This window comes from Mytilus galloprovincialis, chromosome 1 (assembly GCF_965363235.1).
Source record: "Mytilus galloprovincialis chromosome 1, xbMytGall1.hap1.1, whole genome shotgun sequence".
Taxonomy (NCBI): Eukaryota; Metazoa; Mollusca; class Bivalvia; order Mytilida; family Mytilidae; genus Mytilus; species Mytilus galloprovincialis.
The window spans coordinates 47,671,160-47,688,719 of NC_134838.1; the positions used below are offsets into that span (position 1 = coordinate 47,671,160).

A 17,560-nucleotide genomic window follows, 5' to 3' on the forward strand; every position below is an offset into this window, starting at 1 on the left:
GTCCTGAAGAGGTTCGGTTTAAACAGGTTTCACTGTATTGCAATTTAACTTGCAAAACTGAGAACGTGATTTACCTTCTTCAGTGTCGATGTGGAATGCAGTTTGTTGACGAGACAGGACAACCATTCAACAAATGCATCAATGGTAATGCAAGCCCGGCCTATCTGTTAGTCGTCATTCAAAAACATTTGGGCACGCCAATGGTGATCTCAAAAACCTTACCATCACTATCATAGACCACAACGAGGGTTGGTCAAGGGCCGAAAGACTTGCTCGAGAAGAATTTTGGATAAGAAAATTAAGCACAGTTTCCACAAAGGGCATTGTTAAAAAACACAGATAGAGCATATATACTCTAAATTACAGTATAACAATGTTAATTCTGCAAATTTGTGAAAACAAAATGTTGTTCTCCCCTCGCCGGGATTCGAACTCGTGCTATTGGTATATCGACCGAGACGACATCGTCTGCACTGTTCACAGCGCTTAAGACCACTCGGACACCTAGACTGAACTTAAAATTGATCTGTTGGTGGCCCATTGATACCTTTCTCGTCAGAACAATCTAGAGTTGTAACACAGTACATCGAGTTATAAGGCATAAAGATGGAATCTAATGCACATCAGCTAAATTATCTATTGCAAAGGATCGTAAGATGCAGTCACAGAAATAGTTACAATATATGTATTGCGATTAATACGTTACTTTAAACAAGGTACAGCTCTAGCCTCTACGACAGATCAATCGATCCATTTGACCAGTGAAGGTGATACACTACTGAAAACACATATTTTTTTAATAATTACTTTAAATAACAGCACAACAATATTTAAATCTGCAAATTTGCGGAATCAAAGTTTTGTTCTTCCCGCGACTGGATGCGAACTCATGCTATTGTGTATCCAGCGTTCATATTTGGTTGTGGAACTATAAATTTAAGAAACTAAAGGTGTGGGTTTTATTTCTGTTTTTTTTTCTTCTTCTTCTTCTCCTGAAGTTTTTTAAAATATTTTTTGTTATTTTACAATTATTATGTTTTAAATGCGATAGCCTGCGTCGTTTCAGTTAGCAGGGATTGGGATTAGGTAATGACGAGTGGTATGAAATTTAACATTGTTTAATATTTAGATTATTTTTTCGATTGAGAAAAACGTGTTTGAGCATAACCAGAGAGACATATATTATTATATGTCTACTCTCTGGCATAACGTTTGAGTAATTGTAGTAAATTCTATCTTCAATTTTTATTGTGTATTGCACTTAACATGAGATTTAATACTGAAAGTATGATGATCTGTTATTTGTTTATAATTTGCCATTTAAAAGTATTATTATATACACCACTGAAGCATGTGATGTATTTTTCATCACGTCACGTGTTCTTTGATTGACTGAATGTAGTTTTTATGTCAGTAATGAATGACTACCAACAATACAAAGATGGTTAAAGGAATGTCTACTTTCCCGGGGCTAACGGGACTATATTTGTATGGTCAGTTGTTTATTTACACTGGCTACTTACAATTTAAACCATATTGTCAATTTTTAATACATAATACTTGAATATTTAAAGTGTCTGGTATTTTCCAATTAAGAATAAAATAGTTTTAAATATACATTATCTACCTGTGCAGGTAACATTTTTACCTGTATTAGGCCTCTGTTTACCTTTTGTCACTTTATATTAAATAATTTTAAATATTTGAGACGGATCTCTAACGGTGATATTTCTATCAAATCTTAATTATAAACTGGCGTATCAATTATGTTATTTCAAGTGATAAAGATTAGGATATATACAAGATTATGACAGGATTAGGCGATGACCACTCTGTGTTGACAATGTAATCCAACTAGATAATTATACCTGGCTCAATCACTCTCAAAAGTGTTGTTTAATTTCGTCAAGTTATGAACAAGTGGAGATATGATTTCATGTGTGGTTATATTAGTGTTATTCACTTCCATTCAGTTGTGTTGGAGTTACGAGCAATGTTTTGCAAAACCTCTACAGAAAAACCCGGATGCTGAGGCTAGATTTTCGGTCATTTTAAGTTTGAGACAAACATCTGGGGATGAAGAATGTCAAGACATTGCTACCTCTGCCTTAATGACTGTTGTTGCAATAGATTGGGCAGTGTCTAGATTAAATAATGTGACATTGGTACCAGGAGTTAAATTTGGTAAGTTCGTCTATCTTAAATAACAGCTCGTAATTTGTGCCATGGTTGAATTGATATCAACAATCCGGATCTTAATTTAGCAATTGGGAAATAGGTCGCGTAAATTGAAACTAAAACTCATTGTAGAAAACAAAAAAACGAACTCCAAATAAATTCAAAAACGGAAAGACCCTTATCAAATGTCAAAATCAAGATCTCAAAATAAAATACAATTGTCTTATTCCTTCCTGACATGGTACAGGCATTTCCTTGTGTTTAAAGGGGATCCACGCGTTTGTTGAAAATAACTCTCTCTCTCTCTCAATTTAATGCACATGCATTACATGATAAGGGGAAGAGCATTTTAATTATAGGGGTGGGGTGCAGGACCGGTTAGAACCGAGATTGAATATATTTACATACGATTGGGTGAAAATTAACTTTCTGCAACTCAAAACGTAGGTCTGGAAACAAAATTTTTAATGTATCCAAAGTGAGAAAAACATAAGCATTCGTAGCAAAATAAATTATCAACCAAAATTATAACTGATCCTCCCCTTATCAAAATGAATAAAGAAATTATCAAACAATTCAATCAATTATCAATAAAAATTTTATTTCAATTCTGTACTTGCATGTAATTTAACACTCCAAATGAGTGTCTTTTCCTAAACAATATCTTTATTTTGATCTGCATATTTCATTACACTCCCGCATTGGGAGTGTTTATTGATCTATGTCTGTTATACTGTTCATTTGCTCATTATTCTGCTCTTTGTATCCGCAACTCCATTTAAATGGGTTTAATGATTCATAAAAAATCTGATGTTTTATTACCTAGAATGTTGTACATCTCCTTTTTGTTTGTTTGTATATATTTCTATGATTTGATAAGGGTATATATCATTAGGGTTCCTCAAAGCAAATAGCACATACATATCAGAAACGGTATACAGTGCAAAGGCTAAAAGATTACGCCCATTATAGCAGGACAGTTTACCACATATCAAATTATGGGTGCTCATCTTGCCGCAGTGTAAAGCAATATATCCAAAGCCGCTAAGTGTATTTCATTGAAACTTTCTTTGATCCTTTCTTGCATAATGATGTATTTACATCTGATTTTTGTTTATCCCATTGATATTTCGTGTTTGTCACAACAAAACATGCATGGACTTTGCCTTATTTATACAAATAGAATTTTCGGCTTTGAGTTGTAAAACTGTGCTCACAGTATTTCTGTTTTGAGACTTTAGCTTTAAATAGAGATTTGTACTATCATGATTGATTTTTAATCAGACAAATAGTCTAAAAATTTAAAATATGTTTTTGTTTTATCAACATCTAATACAAAATAAAGGGTATTGAGTATCCATCTATGACACAAAATAGGTACATTAAAATTGAGAATTGGGAATTAAAAAAAAATGTCAAAAATTCAACAAAAAAACTGACTTAAGAGCAGAAAAAAGCCTAGGGCCACCAATGGGTCTTCAATCGTGACAGCGAGAAAATCCCACACCCGGAGGCGGGCTTCAGCTGGCCCCTAAACACATAATGTAAAAATGTAAAAATGTGAAAACGGAAATTACACTAAACTCCGAGACATATAAATGAACTAAATAAAAATGACCTATAGTTGTTAATTACTACATGTGCCATTTTGGTCTCTTGTGGAGAGTAGTCTCATTGGCAATCATACCACATCTTCTTTTTTATATTTACAAAGGCCAGAGACTCCTGACTGAATGGGCCGGCGTAACAATGCACAGCAAAAACACACAAAGTCAATGGAACGTCACTTTTGTTGCTGTTCTTCATTTCAAGGTCACAGTGGGGCCTTCAACACGAAACTAAAGAAACTCAAATCTCATTAGACGGCCCATTGCACCGGTTTGAGTCTTGGTCAACAGTAGAAGATGTGGGGGTACACACCAATGAAAAAACATTCCAACAACCAGAAAAAATATCTCGAATAGGTTGTTTTCTGGTTTTTTCTGGTTGTTGGGTTGTTTTCGCATTAGCCGTGTATCCCACATCTTCTTTTATGCATGTATTCACATTCATGCTGTTAAAACTACGTTTATTTTGACTTTTGTTTACTTTGAATTTAAGTGCAGTAAAACGGACACAGAAATAATTGCATATCATGGGATTTAAAGAATCTGCACATTAATCATTTACATGTAGAAAGTTTCATGATATTAATTCCTGTTTATCTTGAAAGCATGTTTAAAAGTTTAAAGTTTTAATAACTTGTGTAAGGTTTGAAAGGTGAAAATGTGTGCAAACGTTTTAGAGATTTAATTTGGGGAATTAGAAGACGAGATATACGAAGAATATTCGTATTACATTGAACTTTTCCCTTATTCAGTCATTAAAATTTCCTCCAGACACAAACAAGGTCATACTTGTTCAAAAGCCAATAAAATGGTCCAATTCATACAAAAACTGTTTTAACATAATGCGAACAAGTACCAAAGGCTGTATAAATAACACAAATTATCCCAAATTACTTGTTTCTGGATGACTTATCCTTATGACAAGATATATATCAAGATAATTGTATAACACAAAGCTTAGCTATCGTTTTATCAAATCGCTTCTACATTTTTTTTTTTAAACAAAATTTCAATTTGAACAATAATTGTTCGCATTTTGGTTTTATACCGATTTGAAGAGGTGAAGGCCTGAATGAGATTCACCTTACATTTTGCTTTCTCAAATTAAAGAATTTGGTTGTATATATCCTTTAAAAATATAAATGTGATTTGTGTTAAAAATTGAGACCCGTGTAAATCCGCGTACAAACCCAAATAATATGAATCATTGGAAGTTTTTATTACTATTATCTTGTGAACTAGCGCGTTAAAAACCCGACTTATCGTGGCGTTTTAGTACAAAGCAAGGTTCATATTCATATAACAATAACGGCATAATCCCGTCCAGATATGCATGGAATATTTGCTACTGGACGTTCACATCAATCCATCATCATTTCGATCATCAGCTCCATAATCAATGTTACTTTCATGTATATGTACTTCGAAAAAGTTTTGAATATAAAGTATATGTATACAGTCATAAAACATGAGGAGCAATGCTTTTTTTAACAGCCGAAACCGCCGGAAGTCAGTTTTGCCTGAGAATATTGGAATCATAACTAATGAAATTACATAATTAAGAAGGCCACAACAAAATTGAAAATCAAATATACATGTACCAATGGTTGTTATTCTGGATTCCCATGGACTTACTTTTGACAGATGGGGTGTTTTATAAGTTATCGCTAACTACCAAACTTTGCTGGGATCAGAATTTGTTTCCAACATATAGAATCGCAAATCTTTTTATGTAGCTTTGAATCTCACACTTAAAAGTGTTCGGGAAATGATAAACCCCTCTCTCTTTCTTTTTTATTTTTTCTACCTTCAAGTTGTCTATCTTCAGATTATAGCCATACTATATAATATGACCCGTGTTGGAATTAGAATTTTACACTGAAAAATATTTAGGATTGTATTTCTGAAGGTTGCTGGTTTTGATTGAATATTAACATATGTGGTAAATTCATTAAAAAAAAGATGTCCCAATACATTTTTATGTTTATTGGTTATTTAAATTCTACTTATTGCTTGTGGTTGAGAAACATGTGGTTTACCATTGCGTGAGAAAAAAAGGCGAGGAGTACAAATAAATATGTATACAGTTACTGAGTTATTAAAATGCTCCTTAATTTTGGTAGATATGAAATTTCTATACAGATACAGGTTATGAACTAGTTGATAATTGTCTTTTTAAGAACGCAAGGTTTAAGCATTTTGTTTTATATTGTTATTTTGATTTTTAAGCAACGGTTTCTTTGGGGTCAACGCATAATTTACAACTGTTTTATGCCCCCGGCGTCACCGTATATCATTGTCCGTCCGTCCGTCTGAAGTCTCAGAATTGGATTTCGTTTTATAACTTAAGTTTGCTTAACCAAATGGTATACACACCCAACTAATGACACAATGCTTATTACCACAAAACACGGATCAAGTTCGAATTTACCGTTCTCTGGTAATGCCCCTTTATAGCGTAATAAAAAGCAAGGCCGCTATAATCTGTGCCAAATTGTCAATTTATTTTTCATTTTTTTTTTTATTTAAAAAAAAACAAAAAACAGTTTAAATATGTTCGTGCTCATGACAGTCGAAAACTTCCTTTCCGTGCAATCCAAGTAAAATAAAAACGTCAATACGTTCGGTTACTTAAACAAAACATCATTTTCATTATTTGTTTGTTTTTCTTGAGTTTTTTTTTTTAGAAACTTTCTGTCGAACTACATGCTGTTTAAAATATACGTGCAAATACAGATTGGTTTATTTTTATATATTCAGATTATTTTTTTTACGTTAGAATCGTTTTCTTCATTGACATTTTAAAGATAAAATGTATATACAGAAGTTCTGTCCTGCATTATAAAATAGAGAATGGAAATGGGGAATGGGGAATGTGTCAAAGAGACAACAACCCGACCAAAGACCAGAAAACATTTCTTACACTGTATCATTGCTTTATGTCAACTGCTAAGTTTTCGATTTGAACGATTCATTCATTTTCACGGAGAACTTCAATATAGAAAGAAGCGCCACTGTACGAACAAATCGGTTTTAAGTTTGGTCTGTCCATGTTAAAATTGGAAAGGCAAATATATTTACAAGAAAGATTATCCAAGGGGGATTTAACTATTTGCTTATCAATTATCGTTCGGGTCGTTTTAATTGTCACACTCTACGGTTTCTAGATTACATGTATACATGTTTGAATAAAACATTCCTTTAATATTTGACGACTTAATTCCAGAAGATTCAATCAGGGGCCTGAATTTCGAAAGTATCCAAGGATAGACATGTCTTATGACAGAGTTTTATTACTAGTATGGGACCACCCTAGGATTCTTATTAGGTTCTAAATCAAAGCTGCCTTTAATTGGTCCCTAATGAGGGTTGTCTCAGGACAAAGAAAATAACACTTTATTACATGTACATGTACTTATCTTTAAAACTAAACCGTTATATATAATTTCATAATAGAATTTCACCCAAAACTCGTATTGCCTTCAGGCTATTCTCTTTGCATGTTACATATAAAGCAAAACGATAACCCTGTTTTATGCTTTTTGTTTTTCTTTGTTATTATTTACAATATATATATACTAATGTAGATCTGATTCGTAACTTCCATCCCGAGCGGGGCATATATATAGCATATACACGTAACTTTTAACATATTACTGTAATTACATGGCTGTAAAACTTGTAAAAACAACATAAAAATATATTATTAGAATAAATGCATGTACATTCTGCATTTAATTAAGTAAATCTGAGACAGTTTAGCGTCCTTGCAAAAAAACATGACAAACATTGAGGAATTCTATTTGGTAGGAAGATGATTTTTTGTCACCAGTTTTCAAGCTAAAACAGCATATTTTAAAAATATCAAAGACTGGTTTTTGTGTATTTGTACACTATTGGGGTTTCTATTTATTCACACATATATAAAAAAAAATATTTTCTTTTTTATCAGGATATGACCTATACGATGACTGTGGTATTGAGCGGTACAGCATGTATAGTGTACTGGATGCCATGGATTACTATTTCCCGCCAGATCTGAGATCCTGCACAGGAAATAGTTCTACATATTATCTAGGTATTATGACATAACTTCTATTCTTGCATATATATTTTTTTAATTTTATCATTAATTCATTATTCTAAAATGGCTGGTAGCAACTTTTATTTTAAAACAAAATTATTACATAATATTAAGTTTATTATTGTAACATAACCATAGTGTTTGCGAAGTGTTTTATAAATTTTGATAAAGATTTATTTTGAGATTTGTTCCTTTGCATACATATCGATATATATTTCTTGTCACAACATTTACAAAGTGGAAAAATAATTGAGTTTACGATACTGATATTCGAAAACTGATAATGAAAATACATACACGTTTAAAAAGCACACATAGTCATATACTTAGATTCCAAGTATTGTCGCTGTGTCTTCATTTTGAATGTCTGCTTAAATGTAAAAATATCTTTTTCCATTAACGCAGGCACTACAAATAAATCCGATTGATTGGGTGTTTCCTGCTTTATGGCTAGAGTAAACATATTTGAACATATACAGGACGACAATATGTATGAAATACTTGCCACTGGACGTTAAGGAATCGACATACACAAGTATTGTCCAAACTTACGCATACGTCTCTATCAACATTAAAGACTATTGTTGTTTAATTACAGGTATTCTTGGTCCCTCACGCAGTCAAAATACGCAAAAAGTTTTAGAAATGGTAGAAAATATGGACATTCCTGTAGTAAGTCCATCATCAACGTCTCCTGATTTACGCAACAGTCCTAACTTCTTCCGAACGGTTCCTTCGGATGATGACCAAGTTCGCGTAAGTATTTTTTATTTTACTAGTAATGTAGCTAGTGATATCTTATATTGACAATGCCTGTTAATAATAACAATAATAGTTTAGTTGTTTTAATGATAATAATTCAATTTTCGAAAAAATTAATTAAGGGATTAACATGAATTAAGCCTACAAATTGTGTTATTTGACTATCGTATAAGTATAAGGATGGGTAAAGTGATATGATTGCCAATGAAACAACTGTCAACCATAGTTCGAATAAAATTGATATAAGCAATAAGCTAACCGTAAGACCTTCGACAATGAGAAAACCTATACCGGCCGCATGATAATATGAAAACGTGAAAACAAAGGCCCTGATTTATAATACAATTTAGAAAAAAAAAACACATTTATAACAGTTAACAACAAATGGCAACCATTGAACTACAGGATTCTAACTGGAAACAGGCACATACATGTACATAATTTGGCGGGGTTAAACATGTGTGTGTGTGCTAGATCCTTCCCTCAATCTGTGACAGTGGTTTAGGGTATTCTTCTACCACTGCCTGTTTGTGGGCGAAAAAGATACAAAAAGTGCACTGAAGATCATTGAGATATCACCCGTTACAAAACTTGCATGTAAAAATTCCATATCAATTATTTCATTTCTTATGCGCACGTGTTTAAGCAAAAGGGTAGCTTTTTATTTTGATATATTTTCTTCATTCTGAACAAACAATTGAAAAAAAACAAATACCAGTAACTTTTCATTTTTGTGAATTCGAGTGTAGAGATAGCAATTGAAAGAAGTACAGTAAACACTGGAATTGGACGCAAGGAGGAAATGCTGTGGTAACTTACTGTGTTACTTCTCTTTTTTTTTTACTCAATCAAAACAAATATAATGTCTGTTTCTATTGTTATCTACTCCCTTCAGCAAGAAAAACTGACCGCCTCTCAATAACACAAAAGTGCTGAAAGTAGCGTTACTATAATGGTTTTCTTTTACAAATTGTGACTTGGATGGAGAGTTGTCTCATTGGCACTCATACCACATCTTCTTATATCTATTAAACACCAATCAATCAATCAATATATTGTTTCTTGTAGGTGTTTGTTGACTTAATGGAACAGCACAACTGGAACTATGTAGTAGCAATGCACACGGATGATAATTATGGTCGGTATGGAGTAACGAACATTGTCAAGCTCGCAAAAATTCGCAATATTTGCGTAAATGTCATACCTGGATTTAAAACCACAGAAACATTTGATGACACATCATTCAGAGACAGCATACTTCAGAAACTATTGCAACACGTTGAAAACACAACAGACGATACATTAGGTGTACTGTATTTTGGTCAACGAAACGTCATTCAGCAGCTCCTTAGTAAAATGCAGCTAACAGCCAATATTAAAGCAAAATTAAAGAATATAAAATGGATTATGTCTGAATCAATAGGTACTCGTGTCATGGTATTATCTGGAGCACCAGATGTTACGAACGAGGCTATGACTGTTTCTATGTCAACATTAAATGTTCCAGAAGTTCTTGAACATGCAAAAAACATCCGGTCGTCTGCGTCAATGTCGGATGATATTTCTACGCTCATAAATAATTTTGGACCAATTTCCGGTGATGATTGGAAGGACTTTATTGTATCTATTTTAGATAGCGTTTTTGCTCTAACCACTTCTTTGAAAACGGCATTTGATACAAGATGTACCGGGTATAAAGTTATTTGTGAAGGCTTTGAGGAATATTACAATTCCAAAAAGTTGGAAACAATGAATAACACAATAGTGAACTACACCGATTTAGGTCCAGATATTTCTCCAAAAGAATTTATAAACAAGCACAGAGTTGTTACATTTAATAGCTATGGTGACCTTGTTCCCGATTCCAAAACCTCACTTTACGACATCAATATGTACAAAAACTCACAACTTTTGAGGGTAAGTTTTGATAAGTTTATACCCCAGACTTTCATTTAAAACCATATAAATACGCGTTACAAAAATATGACGATCAAACACACGCCAACCCGGATCAACCTGAAAACAGCAAATTTCGAGAAACAAAAACAAACTTAAAACACCTGCACTGTGGAATTTAAAGAAACAAGTTTCATCCAAATTATATTTAAACCAGGATCGTGAAAAATACCGTTCAAATTATTATACATAGTCCAGTGTATCGTTTTGCAAACCTAACTAGTATTACCACACAAACGTAAACATCAACGTTAAACGTGTTTAGAAAATCTTGCAGCCAACTTTTGTATCTGTATTAATGAGTCTTAATCTTTAGCTTTTTATGCTTTAGAATTAATTTGCATTTAACTCATATAACTTTATTTTGTAGGTAGGGTCATATGTTAATAGTTCTCTCAGCATTAATTCCGAGTTTCCAAGTGGGTTTCCTTCTTCGAAATGTCAAAAAGGATGTGAACTGTGTGTAGAAACGCCAAACATAGCATACGAATTTATTGAAGGCGATGTCTATATTCTAGGATTATTTTCCCTACACAGGTTATCAGACGATCCTTTTGGTTGTGGCGAGTTTAGAAATTTGTCATTTGACGTTCTTTCAGTTGAAGCTTTTTTAAATAGCATAAAAGAATCTCAATCGGAAACTAATATAAAATTTGGAGCAATAGTCTTTGATGATTGTTACAGTTCAAGCAGAGCATCGATGATTATTAGTGATCTCTTTACTGGTAAGCTAAAAATACCATCTGAAACAAACCCCATAGATCCAGCTAAAATTGTTGGTGTTGTGGGTCCTTTTCCAAGCGGCGTCACTGTTCCCGTCACTTTTATGTTCTCTAGTATTGCTCTTCCGTCAATTTCATATGCATCAACGTCACCGGATCTTGACGACAAAGACATAAATTTTCCGTACTTTTTAAGAACAGTTCCGAGTGATGTAGATCAAGCACATGCAATGGTTGAGGTTCTTAATGCTATGGGTTGGCAATCAGTTGGTCTAGTTTATGTAAATAGCAATTATGGAAGCAAAGGAAAAGATGCTTTTAAACGTGTGGCAAATGACTCTGGTATTTGTATCGTAGGAGAAATAACAGTGCAACAAGAAGATACTGCACTGTGGAATTTTGAAATTCAGAACGGTCTGAAATCCATTATGAACAAAGGAACGAATCTGTTTATATACTTTGGAACAGAAGGGCGAATGGTTGATATTTTGTCTCATATAAGAGACATTGACAAAACGGGTGCTAAATATATTTTTATCGGAAGCGACGATTGGGCTGACAGTAGAAATATAAAGAACATGTTTGGAGAAATGATCGAAGGTTCAATTTCCTTCAAGATAAAAACGAGAACTACAAATACAAACTTTGTTAGAAACCTAATTAAAAAGACTTCGTCCTTAGACACAGCGAGCTACTGGTATAAGAAATTTTTTCGAAATTATTTTCAGTGTTATTTCGAAGACGATTTCGTTAAAACATTTCCCAAACCATGTTCTGAAAATATAACAATAACAGATACAAATGGCATAATGGCGGATGGAAGAGTTTCACATTGTATATTAGCTGTTAAAGCATTGACTAAAGGTATTGCAATAGCCAAACCAGAATTATGCCAAGGAGAGGCCGAATTTCCTTGTGCAAACTATAATAGGAATATCGACTTTGTTCGGAATAAAATAGCAGAAGTTACAATATTGGACGATAACCAGATATCTTTTAACGTCTTTGATAAAAACAGAAATGGCGATGTTGGTTTCCAGATTCTTCAAATAAGAAAAGATGGAGATGAATATGTATATGCAGAGGTAACTATCATATTCACAAATCATATTTTAAGATTATGATTTGTAAATCAATTTCTTATACTAGTACCGGTATTAAAATTGCACTTTTCTTTTTCATGGACAAAATGGTATCGGGGTTGTTGTTTTTTTTTTTGGGGGGGGGGATGTCATTGTTTAAAACGTTCTGGTAATTCCACATGACATTAAATTAGACGTGTTATGTATTTCTTACACCAGGAATATATTACCTTAACAGTTGCATTTGGCATAACCGTTCGGGGTTTTGGCCCTCAATGCTCTTCAACTTCGTACTTGAAATTTATTTGTTCTTTTTTGAATTTTTCTATTCGAGCGTTACTGATGAGTCTTTTTGTAGATTTAAATTCTGGTACCTTTTCTAAATACTATCGAACTTTTACATAGGGTAAATATGAGCTACATTTTTAACATTTGAAGTAACTGAAGAGAGATAAAACTTTATATAATAATTTTGAGTTTAAAATATTATTAATACAGGTCAAACGCATTTTTAAGTTTGAAAACTGAATCAAAATCAGTATGCAAAATTGTTTCGGACTTTTCAAATAATATTAATCTTTTTGGTCAAGCAAACTAGAACAGCTCATAATATAAAAAAGATGTAAAAAATATATATTAACTGAATGGTTATATGGAATATAATATGTTTCACCTTCATACATTTTACAATATTGCTTTATCATCGTGCAATGTTTCTTAATATTCAGTTTATATAGTGTTATGAAGATCATGACTTTCGGTTCGTATTACACGTTTAGTATTTTAAATTTACGGTTAAAATGATTTTTTGCTGAATGACACGGAACAAAGAATTTCTCTCAATGCCAGGGTCAAGGTAAAACTCGACGAACTTTAAACTATGAAAATTCATTAAAAAAAGCATTAATTGCACAGAAAGATAAATTTATATGTATGGTCACAGAAAATAAACAAAGAAAACAATGATTTAGAGTTACATATACAAAAAAAGCCTACATTACGGAAATCTAATTTATTTATTTGACTAACTGTAACTATAAAAATAATGCGATGTGGTATGATTGCCAATGAGACAACTATCCACCAAAGTTCAAATAAAGTGGACGTAAGCAGTTTTTGGCAACCGTACGGCCTTCAGTATTAAGTAAAATCCATACCGTTTAGTCGGCTATAAAAGGCACAGACTGGAAAAATATGAAGCAATTCAAATGAGAAAACTAACGGCCTTATTTATAACAAAACAATTTATGATATACTTATATGATAGATATGAACCACTGAGCTACATACTACAGGGACAAGCACATACATAATGTGGTGTAGTTAAACATGTTTATGGGCACTCAACACTCCCTACAACCTGGGTCAGTGGTGTAACAGCGCAACTTAAGAACAAACTATACTTGAAGAATCCGTTGAAAATGATCTGTTATACTATTCACTGATGAACTTTTCCTCGTGTCAATGCTTGTTTTATAATGTTTAAATTTTAGGTTGGTTCCTATGACAACAACAATTTGATGATTAAATCCGAAAATGTAAGAACGGTAATAGGAGACAAACTGTCAGTTGCCGAATGTGAAGCAAATCCAGGTCTTGCAATTCCAGATCTATCATCTTCGTCACCAGAACAGGAAGACTTCCGATTGGCGGACATTGTAGTGATAGCTCTACTCGGATCTCTTTGTGTTGTTCTGGTTATTGTAATCGTTGCTGTCGTCTATTGTTTTTGGAGAAAGACAACAGGTAAGATTTAATACTAGAGTTTGTAAAACCCGAACAATTCAGTCGTTATATTCCCTTGATCTACGATTACTACGTTATCGTAAGATGAAGAGACATATTACGGGGAGGGACTCTACTATTCGGGTTAGTGTATTGACATGACTTTGTCTTCATCTGAAACAAATCTGGATTAGTAAACTGGAAAGATGAACTTTAATTTTAATATTGACAATATCAATCAAAAATTTACGATACGACTCAAATTCGCTTATTGTATTTAGAAAATTCTATTTTTAAGGTTGTTTAAGCATTTTCGAATAAAAAAGATGTGGTATGAGTGCAAATGAGACAACTCTTCATGGCCATCCAAGTCACAATTTATTAAAGTAAACCATTATCTATAGGTCAAAGTACGGCCTTCAACACGGAGCCTTGACTCACACAAAACAGCAAGCAATAAAGGACCCCATAAATGACTAGTGTTAAGCCATTCCAACAGGAAAACCAACTGTCTAACCTATATGAAAAACGAGAAACGAGAAACACGTTTGAACCACACCAACAAATCGACAACCACTCAGTAAACTTATTTATTTTCTGACTCAGGTGCCATGATATTTGCTTTTATCTGATTGTAGCAATATATAAAGCTGTCTATATATTATCATTTTAAGGGTATATACTTTTGGTTGCGAACTTGGTGTTTCTATGTTCTTTTATTCACACAAATAAAAAACCAAGTACTAAGATTATGTATGGACTGTGTAGAAGCAAAATATATCATTGTATGTAGATCTTCATCAAAACACTATTGAGATAGCATAAAGTCAATTATCTAGAACAAAACAAATACATTTATTATCCTTCCAGTAGTTTTATTCTTAACGTGTAACTTATACTTGTGGTGAATAACGTTTGCTCTGTTCATTCTAATAATCAATTTCTCATATTCGTCTCCGTTTTTTTCAGGTCTCCACAAAATGCTTGAAGAAACGAAAGCCAGAATTACATACTACAACGAGATAGGAACGCCGGCAAAAAAACAGAAACAAAAACATTCTGAAAAGAAAAACGGAGATATTGTTTGTTTTGACAACCCTGTATTTTCTAATGGCGGTATCGTTCCTTTAGAACCGCCTGGTCAACACTATCTTCCATTACATGAATCTGGACAAGTTCGAAGTGCTCATAGATATGACGGAAACCGTCTTGATTTATTAAATCAGACGACTCCAAAACAATCAGTATCTGCTAGTAATCAATCACTTCTGGAAACAACTCGTCCAGATTTACCTCCAAGGAATATCCCCGATAAAAGAATAGTATCCAAATCCGAAAGCGATATTCATAATTCTTATCCCGTGATCAAACCAAAAATGGGAAATTACTTTGCATTAAGCAATCAACCACGCATGGGAACTGCGATTCAGACGACTCCAACTGATTCTCTACACTCACAGGGAAGTGTATTTGGTTCCCCTCGCCATCCAGTTGCTACAACTCCAGACGATGAAAATCCAGAAATCATATTACTACAAACAAAAACCCATATTCCTCCGTCCCAAAGCCTGCCTTCTTCACCTCGATCGCCATATGAAAAACATAAAATATCACAATCAAACCAAGAAAATCGAACTCGATCTCCATCGTCACCTGTATCTCATAATAATTCAATTCATTCACAATTTTCTGGTGAAACCCTACATATGACTGGGAACTTGTCTCCAGAGCGACGAAAAAGACTGAAAAGTTTCTCATCCGAAGAACCACAGAAAATATCACGTGTCTAACATTCTCATATGTATATATATAATATACCACATGACTTGATATTACTAGTAATCGGCATTCACATTCCAGATCTTACTGTTAACCTTGAGAATACTTGGGTTCTATTTATACATTAGAATATTTTACAATATGTTATGTTACTACTATTATTATTATTGATACAAAATATAACTTGGAAAAAAGAATTTCAATTTTGTGTATTTATGAAGTCTCTCTGTAAAAAGGGGGATAGATGGTAACAGAATGTGAATTCTAAACATTTCATACACATCAATCTCCTTTCTGAAGGTCTTGTTAAAATGAAACGCTGACTAATTTGTTCGCATTATATTGTTTGCAAACGAAAACAACTTTTAATAAAAAAACAGTTTGCGTTTCCTTTTGATACAGACCTTCGTGGATAGTTATGAAACTTAGACAGAAGCTGAACTTCAATTTCAAGAAATAGCGCCGAAAGAAAAAGTTTTAAAAAAAAATCCAGTCACCATTTCACGTAAGTCACCGACAGCAACAATCATAGGCGAGACGCGGAACCCCTTACGTTTTTATTATTGAACGGGAGCAAAATTTGGTGTATGAATTTTAGGTTTTACAAAACTCTTTGAGAAAGATTTGAAATCGAAACCTTAAATAGAATGGAAAGTAGGTACATGTAAATTAGATACTATCAGGGAGTAATTTTTGTTAAGACCATCCAACTTCTCCTGCCGACAAACTACTTTACTTTAAGTTAGTAACTGATATAGACGGTATAATTCTACTGATAAAAATATTGTATAACGACTTTCTGTAAACAACTTCTAAGAAGGGCTTTTTATTGGCTTGAGAGTTTTAAGTATTCAATTTAATTGTAGAAAGAGCAAAGTCTATATGAGATAAAAACACGTAGTTCGCTGTATTGATGTCACAACAATTGAAGGGCTCTTTTTTTTAAATGTTTTTGGGGGTTTTCTCGCAGAGCTCTTATTGTCCGATTTTTATATGTCTATGGTTATTTGTAGAATTCTCTTTTTGTTTGTTTGTCTTTTGTATTTATTTAGTTTTTGGCATATCTTTTTTCTGTATACCTTCCTATTTTCTTACTGTTTTATTTCTAGCTATCGACTATACATATATGATTTTACGATGCCTTGATCAAATGTCCATGTCAAGACTCGAACGATAGCATAGGAATACAGGGTTTCTTTCTCTCATCCCTATACATTGTATATTATACAGGGTTTCTTTCTTGCATCCCTATACATTGTATATTAATCTAAAGTTTGATTTGATATACGTAGCATAAAGGTGAGAGACACACTGCACTCATAAACATACTACCGTACTTTGACCTATAATGGTTTATTTTTATGAATTGTGATTTGGATGGAGAGTTGTCTCATTGGCACTCATACCACATCTTCTTATATCTATATAGAATTGAACAAACATAAGGGCACGTTTCATAGTCGTTTTAGAACCGCAGTAGGATGTCAAAGTTACTAACAAAAAACAAAAACACACTTACAAAACAATATCAACAATATCAAGAAACCACTTGAATAATACAAAAACAGGAATAAACCATAGAGAGTTGTTAATTAAAAATGTTAAGTACTCGGAATTGTAAAGGATACACCATTGTGTGATCCTTTTATTTTTTTCTTTAAAAAA

The 17,560-nt window shown here is 33.1% G+C and overlaps 1 protein-coding gene across 1 annotated transcript; it reads left to right on the forward strand.

Moving 5' to 3' along the window:
- Nucleotides 1-1,635: 1,635 nt before the first annotated feature.
- On the forward strand, nt 1,636-16,092 carry LOC143076327 (uncharacterized). Its single transcript, XM_076252050.1, has 7 exons — nt 1,636-2,184; nt 7,738-7,863; nt 8,468-8,625; nt 9,700-10,548; nt 10,958-12,394; nt 13,885-14,137; nt 15,086-16,092. The coding sequence occupies exons 1-7, from the start codon at nt 1,929-1,931 to the stop codon at nt 15,904-15,906; spliced, it is 3,900 nt and encodes a 1,299-aa protein (XP_076108165.1). The 5' UTR covers nt 1,636-1,928; the 3' UTR covers nt 15,907-16,092.
- Nucleotides 16,093-17,560: the final 1,468 nt, after the last annotated feature.

Excerpts from the sequence above, each read along its gene's own strand:
- LOC143076327 (XM_076252050.1), top strand. The coding sequence starts at position 1,929 with ATGATTTCATGTGTGGTTATATTAGTGTTATTCACTTCCATTCAGTTG. Across the intron at positions 2,185-7,737 it reads GGTACCAGGAGTTAAATTTG|GATATGACCTATACGATGAC; the intron begins GTAAGTTCGTCT and ends CTTTTTTATCAG. Across the intron at positions 10,549-10,957 it reads AAAACTCACAACTTTTGAGG|GTAGGGTCATATGTTAATAG; the intron begins GTAAGTTTTGAT and ends TTTATTTTGTAG.